Source organism: Pezoporus flaviventris, unplaced genomic scaffold (assembly GCF_033815535.1).
Source record: "Pezoporus flaviventris isolate CSIRO_AGI_PZ_B2104156 unplaced genomic scaffold, CSIRO_AGI_Pfla_v1 ptg000040l, whole genome shotgun sequence".
Classification (NCBI taxonomy): domain Eukaryota; kingdom Metazoa; phylum Chordata; class Aves; order Psittaciformes; family Psittacidae; genus Pezoporus; species Pezoporus flaviventris.
Window position 1 is genome coordinate 1981218 of NW_026892588.1, and position 12690 is coordinate 1993907.

At 41.0% G+C, this 12690-nt stretch overlaps 1 protein-coding gene across 4 annotated transcripts in view; it reads right to left on the minus strand.

Annotated features, from left to right (window-relative positions):
- The window catches only part of LOC133275458 (glypican-5-like), a 382437-nt gene that overhangs the window by 223757 nt on the left and 145990 nt on the right, over positions 1-12690 (minus strand). For 3 of the 4 annotated variants that reach the window (XM_061465424.1, XM_061465425.1, XM_061465422.1), the window contains exons 4-5: positions 6540-6673; positions 1459-1518 (exon numbers count right to left, since the gene is read on the minus strand). In XM_061465424.1, the coding sequence (XP_061321408.1) occupies positions 1459-1518; positions 6540-6673 (194 nt within the window). The remainder of the gene's footprint in view (positions 1-1458; positions 1519-6539; positions 6674-12690) is intronic. The other variant, XM_061465423.1, reaches the window with a different exon arrangement.

The following is a 12690-nucleotide window of genomic DNA, read 5'->3' on the forward strand; positions in this document are numbered from 1 at the left end:
TTGTATGGGCTGATTATACCTATATTATATATGTGGCTGAGGTAGCCATAAAAATAAACTCTAACAAACCAAGTTTTAATTCAGCACACAGTCGAGAGCATCTAAGAACAAGAAATTACCCTGTCTCCACAGCTTTAAAAATTCCTGTTTGGTATAAGATGTTTAAGATCCTGAGAACAAGATGCAGACAAACTGAACTAGAGCTATCATGGAGCTACCTGCTTGTCTCAGAAGTCCCTCAAGAGCCCCACTGGGAAGGCCAAAGGACTCATCCTGGTTTATCATAGAAGGAACTAGGTTGGACAAGACCTTTAAGACCATCGAGTCCAAGCATTACCCCAGGACTGCCAAGCCCATCACTAACCCATGGGACTGTGGGCAAACTGATCTTCCCTCATGGCTGCACCTTATGATCTCCAGTCACAGCCACCCCTCATCTGCCCCCCATAGTGACCCACACTGTATAGCAGCCTCCTCTACCTCTCATGGTCACTCCTCATCTCCCCTCAAGATCTACCTTCAAGGCCATCCCACATACCCCATGGCGGCCCTTGCTCTCCCCTCATGGCCGCCCCCGCTCTCCCCTCATGGCTGCTCCCACTCTCCCCTCATGGTTGCCCCTGCTCTTCTCTCATGGCAGCTTCTTCTCTCCACTCATGGCTGCCATTGTTCTCCCCTCATGGCCGCCTCTGCTCTCCCTTCATGGCAGCTTCTGCTCTTCTCTCATGGCTGCTTCTGCTCTTCTCTCATGGCTGCCATTGTTCTCCCCTCATGGCCGCCTCTGCTCTCCCTTCATGGCAGCTTCTGCTCTTCTCTCATGGCTGCCACTGTTGTCCCCTCATGGCCGCTCCTGCTCTCTCCTCATGCTAAATTAATTACGTGGTCTTAAGGAACTAATGCAGGAAAGCTGTTATTTTAGGAAAGAAAAAAGTAGGAATTTAGGGCTTACAACCAGGGAATCACCATTTCCACCTCTTGGCCACTAACTTACAAATAGGAGCTCTAAGTCTTCCTAGAATAAAGCTAGACCCAGAAAAGCCACTTACCTGATAGAACAGCTTGGGAGCATCAGCTATGAGAGGCTTGACACCAGTGTTAAAGAGTTTAAAGGTTCTAAAATGGAGCTTTCATTGAAGGAGAAAAAGGGCACCCTTTTAACAGTCTAAACCTTGTCTTCCTCAGCTCACCCCAAGAGGCTGAAGTCCTTATTACTTTCAGCGGAGTGGGGCTCTGACAGTTCAAAGCAGCATTTAGGAAACACAGGATTCTACTCTTAAAGAGTGGAAATACTTACTTTGAATCAGGATAAAACTAAGGGTAGAAAACACACAGTTTCCCAGCGTCCCGCAGTATAAAAGAAGTCTGCCAAGTTCTATACTACAGCTGAAGCAGCAGCTTACAATGGAGAGGAGCCCAGTGCAGAGACAACAAAGTGTGTCACCTTGGTTCCGTTCTTACCGAGAGACTTTTTTCAGACTTCTTGATTTGTCATTCTTTGAAGCTTTCAGAGGCAGAGAACTGGAATAGGCCGGGGAGAATAAGCATCAACCGGGAGAGGTTGGGGAGTAGGGGAGAAGCAGGAATTCAGGCAAATGAGGGCAAGAGAATGAGAAACAAAAGAGAAAAGTAAAAATTATTTGGAAGAAAGGTCAACAAGCACATGCATAGGATAACATAAGAAAACAAATGGGGAGGAAAATTGTCATGAGATTTTTCCAAAGTATAGATGCAATTAAAAATGACAATACAATACTGGGGAAAAGAAATTAAAAAACAATTGGGATTGTTTCTTCCAATCCTTTTCAAATCGCAGCACAATTACAGATACAGCTCACAGGGCAAAAATCTGAACCATTCAGTGGTACTTAAATTATCTACAACTGATACCAAATGGAAGAACTGTAAATATATGAAGCTATGCAAGAAAACAATGGCAAACAGGTTAGATTGGAAACTGTGGGAAGGGCATTCATTTTCTGGTACAATGAGCAATTTCCTGCCTGTTAATGAATAATGTAAATACAGGTATTTTTTGCTATTCAGTTCTGGTCAGATTGTACCACTGAGAAAAACTAAACCAACTTCACAAAACAGGGAGACTGGCTCTAACCTTAGATTGAGTAAAGAACTGTGGAAATAACGTTGGTAGTTATTTAGTGCAAATACTTTTTCTGGCACTGATATCCTGAGGCCCCTTCATTAACATTCAAAATTACCTTTAACATTAGCATCATGATGTATTTTTATCATAGAATCACAGAATGGTTTGGGTTTGAAAGGACCTCAAGATCATCTCATTCCAACCCCCTGCCACAGACTAGTTTGCTCCACTAGCTCCATCCAGCATGGCCTTGAACACTGCCAGGGATGAGGCAGCCACAGCTTCTCTGGGCAACCTGGGCAATCCAAGCCAGGATTTTACCACCCTCATTGTAAAGAGGTTTTTCCTCACATCCTTACTCTCCCCTCTTTTAGTTTAATGCCAACACTCCTCATCCTATTATAACACGCCCAGCTAAAAAATCTCTCCCCCTTCCTGTGGCCACCCCTACTACTACCCTCAGAAAGGGTGATGGCAAAGCTGCCAACTTGTGGGTGTCCTCAGAGCTGCTGAGGGTGGTCCTTACTCTCTTCAGTAAGAGTTAACTGCATGGGCAAGTATTGTTGAACCTGTTTGAAGGCACGCATTGCGCTAGCTGTTGCCATTTCTTTATACATGAGAGTAGAGGTGTAAGTAGAGCAGGATGTGCTATCAAATCATGTCAGTGGAAACTGCATATAGTTCTGGTGTCCCCAATGTAAGAAAGACATGGAACTGTTGGAGCAAGTCCAGAGGAAGGCCACAAGGATGATCAGGGGCTGAAGCACCTCCCACATGAAAACAGGCTGAGAAAGTTGGGTCTGTTCAGCCTGGAGAAGGCTGCTATGAGGTCTCTTCCAACCCAAACTATTCTATAAATCCATGATTCTATGACCTGCACCAAGCAACAGGTGAGTGCTACCTGCCACCACTGGAGCAGTGATTGCAACACAGCCAGTCAAAAAAGGAAATGAGCATTTTTAACAAAGGAAATACAGAGCTGAGGAAATTTCTGCTTTGGCCGTTCAGTCAGAAATGTCCGATTCAATTCCATAGTAAGTTACTTTATATCTGGCATTAATAATCTGTTTTGTACTACCACATTAATATGCAAATGTTAACAAAATAACATGATGCTTGACTCAACAGATAATCTAAAATAAATAGATGCTATTTACTTCAAACATTCTCAAAGCAACTAAAAATGTTTGTGTAAAAGATCTGTAAGTTTGCTCTATATCAAATAAATCCCAATGAAATATCATTTCAAAGCCTTTCTCCTCCAATGAGCCACCGAATATCAGTCCTGGGGTAAAGGTTGGACTTGATGATCTTGTTTTCCAACCTAGTTAATTCTATGTTACAGTTCTTTGTTAAACGTCATGTGTTTTTATGTACAGATGTGTAACCAGTCTATATTCAGTGGTTTGAAATATTACATGCAGCAGATATGTTTAAAGACAGGTATTCAGGTTTGGTAGGAGACCAGACCCTGATCAGAATAGTATTTTGTGCTGAACTCAGCAGTAACATTCCACTGATCGAAATTCTGTACATGCCATGGACATTCCCTGTACCATCATATAGTTTCAATTTTCTTTTCATCTCTACTACATGTTATAGGAACCTCCATATTAAACAAAATTACTGCAGCAGCAATGCTGCCAGTTTTAGTTAATCCCTGAATACAATTGTGTAATGGAAAATAAAACAATAATCAAATCTATGCTTTTCAGCTTAACCATCAGGAAAGGTTTAATACAAGATCATTTATTCCAGTTTCAGCTTCTTACACTATTGTCCCTCACAGTGTTGTGTAACAAAAAATATACAGGAATAGAATACAGTGGAAAATAAAGATGAGAAATATTCCAGGAACCTGAGAGTAAGAAGAGAAGAAAAAGGTTCAACTTCCACAAAAGAGGATTCAGTTGCTCTGTGAATTGAGGAACCATGCAGGACCATGCTGTGCAGAGCAGGGGAGGGCAAGGACAGCCTCCAGCCAGACTTAGAAACACATAGCCAGAAGACAGATGTCAGGCAAAGAGACACCATCTTCACCATCCCACTTTTCAACTGCACTAGCAGCCTTGGCTCTACTGAACAGCTGAAAACAGAGGTTCTTGGACCCTTTGGAAACAGAGCTTGATTTTGTAACCAACCTTGCAAAGAAGCACACATACATATGTAGGTAATAAGCGGTTTGGAACTAGGTTTTTAAGGGTCGGTACCTCTAAGCAGGTACTACAGAAGAGACAAGAAGCTACTCTATTGTGGTTTCTCCTACAGATGTGCTAACTAGGCTGGTTCTTCTCTTTTAGCTTAGGAATATTCTGACACATTAAGGGAATGCACCATAGCTTGTCTGTTCACTTGAGGAGTGCTGGCTCCTTCCTTTTTTTCTTTCTTCATTCTAAAAGGCAGGAGTTATGTTCCATATTCCCTTTGAATTAAGGATCATTTGGAAGTATGCCTACTACACAGACCAGACTCATCCAGTCAGGCCAGTTTCCTGTGTGACCTTGTACGTAAACTGGCAGATATCTGACATTATTGCTCTTCCATTTTTTACATCACCAGAAGGAATGGCACCAAGAAAGATTCTCACATAATTACTCTCATAACCCAGATCCCCTAGAGCAGTTATCTATCACTCTGAGTGCATTTTACACAACCCACTGCAGGAATGATTTCACCCATCCTTTTTAAAGTTTCATTACCCAAGATTGCTTTTTATTGATAGCATATGTAATAGATAATAAATTAAATGACAGATGAGGAACAACACAGCGATGTAGCCAATCGCTGTGTTTTTCACTCTGTTTACTGCTTCATTCATTCCCAGAAGTACAAGCTTCATGCCATGAGATTTATAAGAAGTTATGGGAAATTTGGAAATAATCTTCTGTTACTAAAATGGCATGGCTCCATCATTCATTTTTTGGTGGATAAGCTCTCCATAATACCGACCAACACTATTTCAGTAATGTTTGAATGCCACCTATGTAGGGATGGCTTTAGTTTAGACTTTTTTGATAGATGAATTTCAGAGTGCAGACCAATTTGGGGGAGCTGCTTAATTTACAGTATATTAGTTTTAATATATTTTCTTTTCCATCTACAGGTCTTGCAGGTCAATATCCAAATAATTCTAGATGGTTGGGAAGGGGAAGGAGCACGTCCCCAGGTGAGAAAGAACTGCTGTCATTCTGTTAAACACACCAAATTGCATCTTTTTAAGAGGTTACCTGTTCATAGGTTGGCAATTTTGCCTTTTTGCTTACATATAAGTCCCAGTGAAGTCAATGAGTTATACAGAAGATGGCCTAGGACCTTGTGTCTTTAAAAACAATTACAAAGGGATAAAAATACCACTACTAATCAAAAAAACTTACATTGCTGCTATAACTTTTACTTTTCAAAGCAGTGTTTGTTTCATTCATGCAAGCTGAGATGAGAAGCAAGATAGAAATGGATAAAAACCTCACCTAAAAACCACAGACTCCAGAATCCAGGCTATGTAAATTTCATTATTACTGTCTGTCATCCATCTATCCAACATAGATACACATAGACCCCTGCACAGATTAGATACTGTTCTCAGATAGAGACATAAGCCCAGCACAATTCCACTCACTTTGCTGAAGTTGTTCCAGATTAATGCTGGTGTTACAGGGAACGTGTTAGCCAGAAATATGTCATTGTGATTTTATGGTCTGTTTGCTCTGACATCTACTCGTGTCATGAGTGGGACTGCAAAGACATTCTTCCCTCCCCACTTACAATGAGGAAAGCGAACATGAGCTACATAAGGGAAAGTGAAAGAAAGACTAGGAGATCCGGGAGCAGGGACACTCATGCCAGGACAGTGGCTGTAATTCATCTATCTAGTGTCTCAGCTGGCAAGCAACTGAAGAACAGAAGCCAAGATGGACATGAGAAGCCTAAACATACATGCATCTGCTCTGGTTTTGTTGTGTAACAAATGAAGGAGATTGCCAGGGATCTCACTACTCCTCCCCAGCCCTGTGAAATGGGGTACTGACTTTCTGTTTTTCCCTTTCACCACTTCCTCTTTTTCACCTCTGTCCCTGGATAAGCTTAAGTCCTTAAAGACCTACCAGTTGTATTTTAATTAATTGAGACTCAACTGTGGAAACTACTCTGGCCTTATGGAGGAAAAGCTTTCATCATTTTCACTGGAAGTTTCTGGAAGCAAGGAATACCTCGATGCTAAGTAATGACATCGAGTCTGGCCTGTAAAAAGCTTTTCTTGAAGAGACCTGCAGTGAAATACCACAAAGACATCTGTGTAACTATCAGTAATGGCAATGGCTGGGTAGCACAGAGGCAAGGTGACAGAACCCTGGCTGTGGCTTAAACACTATGGTGCAAGAAGCCATTAATACAAACTGTGAGGTAGACAGTTTATTTCAAAGCAACTGTTCCTTAAGGTTACCTTCTTCTATTGTTCAGACTAGCGTGAGCCGTCACAAATGTCTGGGTGTCAGCAGTCGCTTCCTTCACTGGCACTATATTGTCTGATGACAGGTTCCCTTCTTGCTGTTTGGGCTGTCCACACACTTTATCGACCTGTATGAAAGGAAGGGAAAGGAAAACCGTGTTTGCATGGAGAAAGTGGATTTACAACTGCCCAAAGGTCTGCTTGTTCCCTGTGGTTGGCATTTACCGCAAGAGAAGGTATCTGGGTGACAGAAAAAGGATTCTCCTTACCAGGACCTGGAAACTAGTCCCCTGCATAAGAATGACCAAGGTAGGAGGCAATGCAAAGAGTAGTGCTACCAGGAAGACAACAGACATGAATTTGTGACCTGATACCTGGACTATAATACACGCAGGAAGAGGCTGAAATAGCGACTGATGGAAGTGTTGCCAAACCAAACTTTTATTGAGAAACATACCCAGAGTTTGAATGTACACAGGTTTTGGTGAACATCTGCCCTGTATAGAGAGAGCAGAGTCTATCTGGTGTTTGAAGGGGCTTGTAATCAGAAGACAACTGAGTCTTCCAGCCTTTAACTAGACAATGTTCCCTTAAAAGAAGGGAATGAGCGAAAGAAGTCAGCATCAACAAACCACTGTAAATAAAGTCTTTCCTTGGACAAAACAGAATGAAAAGAGAATTTCCAGCCGTGGGAATCATCAGTGCATTGGATCCTGGGTTTATCACACCAACCTCACACAGCCATTTGCCCTTATTGCCCTTCCTGAAGCCCCTCATAGGGGATTCAACACAATATGAGGAGAAAGCAAGCTTGTGTTTATCCTTTGTGCTCTGTGGAGCTGAAACTACTGCTGCATCCTGCCACATTTATTTACTCTAACACCTGTAAGTGACAATAGTAAGACAAATCTCTCCCCTTTCTAATCCACAAATAAGTAATCTGTGATGTTTTCCCCTACACTTAAATCTTCAAGCATACATGAGAAGGTCACAAAGGAAATCCTACTGTGGGCATGGTACTGGCAGAAGCCTTAATCACACAGAATCCATCATCCCACACAGCACTGAATTTGGTTTCCCTTCTTCCATTTTCCATTATAACCAGGGTGACATGAATTCTTGCTGGTCTGTGCATTTTCCTGCATGTTTTAAACCCTTACTAAGTCACAACTGCCAATCTGTTGAGTATTTCAGACCACAGATGACTTCAAAAGAATTTTCTCTGCCCCTTTGCACCACTATGTTGTATATGTCAGCACATGTACAAGACTATTTTCTCTACCTTAGCCCATTTCCTCCAGGAAAACTACTGCTATGTAAAGCCAAGGCATTTTCCTCTGGAAAAAAAAAAGGTCAGACATGAAAGGCTGGAGGGTCTATAGGCATGACACTTAAGATCAACTTTACTTGTATGAGTTACGGCCTGCTCTAGTATAATATGCTGTGAAGAACTTAAAGCTGTAGCAATTGAATGAGAACATACTGGATTAATCCTGACATATCAGAGTGGGAGCCAGCTGCCTCACTCAACAACACGCACTGTGTATATTATTCTGGTCTCACCAGGGACTAACAGCACTGGTTTAAACACAACTTCGTCAAGTAGTTTGCTTCAGTCCCTCCTACACTTGGGAAAAGAGAAAAATGTCCCACTCTATGCAAATGAAAATATCAACAAAAATGCCTTTTGAACCCTTTGGAGGTGGACAGAGAGTATAGCGCAGCAGGACCACATTCTTCCACAGGATGCTCTCCCTCCTGTGCCCCTGGTCTCCTGCAGCATGCAGACCCAAATACCCAGCAGAGGTTTCTGCAAAATTCATTTTAGATTGCATCATGTCACTGATGTTCATGTCTTCAAATTAAGTACACTCAAATTCAGTCACTATGGGTTTAAGGCAGTTTTAACCAACTACACCAGGGAGGCTAGAAAGGCAATCTGGTTCTCGTATATGTAAGTGATGAAGAACTCCAAGTGTTTTGGTTTTCCTGTGAGAACTTTCAAAGAGATTTAGAGTCATCATTTTTGCAGCAAATCAATAGTTTAAGCATCCAAATGAAAACACACACTTTGTTTTGATTTGTATTTTTGATACCGTAGAAATAAAACAACTCTTTAAATTGCAGAAGTGTCAGTATTTTCTATGCCAAACCTTGACCTTGGGGTTTTCTTTCTAACCAGTAATAACCATTTCCTGCATATCAAACAGAACCACAGTACTTTAAGGAAAAAATATTTCTCAGTGGAAAATTTTAACCAGTTCTGCTCCAGATCTTATAGCAGCCTTCCAGTACCTAAAGGGGTCTACAAGAGAGCTGAAGAGAGACTTTATGGAAAGGCATGTAAGGATATTGTTTTATTATTATTATTAATAACAATACTTATATTACCCTTTTCCTAAATTCAAATCTTAGTACTTGGAACAATCAGGAAACACCATAAAGAATGACAAAGCTCATTTATTTCTATGATTTTTAAACTTAAAAATAAGCCTGCCAATCTTAAATTACAAAGTGCTAGAAAATCATCTCTCCTTTAACTATAACACTGATGCCATTCCTTGTCTCTTTGATGATATTTATTCAAACCTGTCTTCTAAAAGTGAACACCTAGAGCCAAAAACTAGTATTATTCACTTCTCCTTATGCTGAGTCAACATTCAGAACACTTTTTCTATACACTTTTCTTTGAATTAAAGCCTTTTTATTCGTACACCAATGATTCTTAAATATCTTTCTAACCACCATAGCTACATTCCTTTTCCTGAGAAATTCCCTTTGCAATGAAATACAGAATCATAAATATGTAATATTTGACCTCTTACTATTTGTTCTTTAAAAGAGTGACTATTTACAATTATAGCAGAGGCTTAATAAAATAAATTGAAGAAATCTCATCCAAAAATCTTTTGAACTCTTGCAGCTTGAGCAACCTTAAACATCGAGGTCATGTTTAATATACCTAATATAATCAAACAAGGGAAAAATGTCATGCCCTTCTGGATGCTGAGAGAACATTATCTCTCTAAAGCAGGAGACCTTTTCACTGCTTCAGAACAGTAATTTTCTTTGATTTTAGTAATGGGAAGTTCCTTCTAGTGATTGGGCTTTGAGTAATTTAAATGCTGACACACTTTCCAGCCAATCGCCTCATCTTTAACCCTATTCATCTCTGAAGAAACCCAGCATCTGGGGAAACATCTCTGAGAAAATACAGCTCTCAGCCCCAGATCCTGATGCTGCGCAGGCATCAGCGCAGCCGTACCCCAGAGCACACGTGCCACAACCACTGTTTGAATCGTAAGTGGAGTTTGCTCATTCTAGCTGCCAAGTTTGAAGTGAGGGAAGCAAGACACAGAATTACAGGGAACCAAGTTTTGAATGTTCAAGCTTGCATGTTCACTTTGGGATCTTGCTTCCTCTGGGTCAGACATAGCTTTATCACTTCATTACTGATGACACAAGACACCAATGGTTATCTTGTTTGTTATGTGAAGTTCATTATGTAAATACAGAATCCTCTCCTTTGGAGTGGCTGTCACTTATTACTATAGCATTGTTGCAAAACACTCATTTTCAGTGCTCAAAAAGGAGTGGGGGCACTTTTGATAACATGTAAGCCATTTTACATTAGAAAATTCTTCACCATGAAGGTGTCATGAAGGTGCTGGCACAGGTTGCCCAGAGAAGCTGTGGCTGCCCTGTCCCTGGCAGTGCTCAAGGCCAGGTTGGACAAGCCTTGGAGCAACCTGCTCTACTGGAAGGTGTCTCTGCCCATGGCAGGGCGTTGGAACTGGATAAGTTTTAAGGCCCCTTCCAACACAAACCATTCCATGATTCTATGATTCTGTGTGTGGCAGAAGAAACGTCCTTTCAGGTAACAAGAACAGGCACAAACAGTGCTCAAATTCTGCAGCAGCTATGTGAACCAAATGCTACAAGACCTTCTCCCAAATTAAAAATGCAAATGATGGGGGCTTATATCACAACATCGTACAGAAATATTGGTTTGATAACCTGTACCAAGCCAAGCAACTGGGTATGCCATGAAGCCTGCATGTGAATGCATTCATACAGGCTTTGTTCACAGGGATAGTAGCCTAGGATTTCTGGAAAAAACGTAAAATAAGGAAATACCTTACACAGTATCAGGTATTTCAAGAATGCGATACATCTTCCACCTAAACAACATGTCACCATAAATTCCAGTGATACTCATTTTTGCTCTCACTGGCTTTTAAAATTGTATACGCTGGTCAAGATGCCAAACTATCTGCAGCTTATCTCCACATGTAAAAATATTTTAAGCAGACAACAACTTTTAAGGCAACAACTTTGCCTATTTTGGTAGGATTTTCTAAACATCTTTGTTCAATTCAAATATATATTTCCCCAGATGAAAAGAGAAGTGGTAATGATTTATAAAGCCAGAACAAAACCGGCACCTGAGAGACAGCATCCCCAAGATCCAGAACTAATCTTTCCTGGACTTCATTAGTTCTAGCATTTGTCTTTGGATATTGACAACCTAGACAGGTTAAACTCAATTTTATAATTAATTACAATAATCTAGTATGGAAGCAAAACTCCACTCTGACTCAATCCGAGTAAGTCATTTCAAAAGCTCTCTGAAAAATTAGTTAACTTGAACGATAATGGAAGAAGAAAATCAATAGAAAGATTTTATTCAGATTTCCCTTTCAGCACTTTTCAAACTTACTACAGTACGTCAAAACACGATTGCATGTTACATGTTTCTCATGTATTCTTATTCTTAAGTAAAAGCAATTATCAAATATCATTGGCATTTCTTTTATCACTGCAAAGTTAAAATGGAATTAAGAAAAACCCTTCATAGTTTTTCCTTCAAAGGTTCAATAACCAAGTACAAAAAGCAACAAAGATGGATCATAGATTTCACACACACACATATGTAAAATGTTTATATATATGTAAAGAAAAACACACTGTACAGACTAAACTCCAAACTGCTGGAATTCTGACTGCAGACAGAAGTCCCTAGCACTAACTGGTTCCCAGTGCAGGGCAGGGACACCTTCCACTAGAGCAGGTTGCTCCAAGTCCCTTCCAATCTGGCCTTGAACACTGCCAGGGATGGGGCAGCCACAGTTTCTCTGGGCACCCTGTGCCAGTGCCTGAGCACCCTCACAGGGAAGAACTTCTGTCTAAGAGCTCATCTCAATCTCCCCTCTGTCAGTTGAAAGTCATTTCCCCTTGTCCTGTCACTACAGACCCTTGCAAAAAGCCCCTCTCCAGATTTGCTTTAAGTCAGGTTAGAAGATAGTCACACAAGAAGCTATAAATATGCCATTTTTTAATTAACTCTAGCAATGTTGATCTGTACCATAGGTCTTGATGATGCCCAAGAGGTCTCTGAAGCAAGAGAGGGACCCTTTTCACTAAATGCATCTACTTTGATCATCACCCCAGCACAGTTAGTCCCACAGTCGCATAGGGGGGTATGACCACTCAGGTATTTAGGCACAAGCCAAAACAACCATCCCCACAGGCCTTTTGTTATATTTGATCTAAACACAGGCTTTTACCTCAAGTGTTTTGCCTCCACTCTTCATGTAATGTAAACAGAATTGTTTCCTAGCGGTTTTCGTGTGCCTAGCATTATGCAGTCTATCCAAAAGAAGGTGATGAACAGTAACACAGAACAAGATTAATTTTTGCTTACTCCATGACTTATGCTGTGTCTGTAAAATATTACATTAATTAGACATCTGATTATGCAAATAAACTACATAACTGTTTGTGTTCTCAGATAATTTGAAACGCTTCTCAAAACCTCTGTGTAGGTACCTCTCCTCCAGCAGGGTGCTTGAAAGCAGGGTTGCAGGAGCTGGATACAAGCCCCAGGTAAAAGGACAGGCAGAGTGTCCACACAGAGGAGACTGGACCTCAGGATCACAGTTTGACAGCTCCTGGTCAAAACGTCCCCGTTCTCTGCAGGTAGATATAACCTAGGAACCAAGCTTCAGGAAAAGACATGGAGGAAACATTCTCTAAGAGTTTACTCCAAATCTCTCTCAGGAAACCTGCTTCTGTCACTTGAACTGATATCTGAGCATGTTTGGGGGATATTTACAGGGAAGAGAGCATCCTTGTTAGGGCTGGC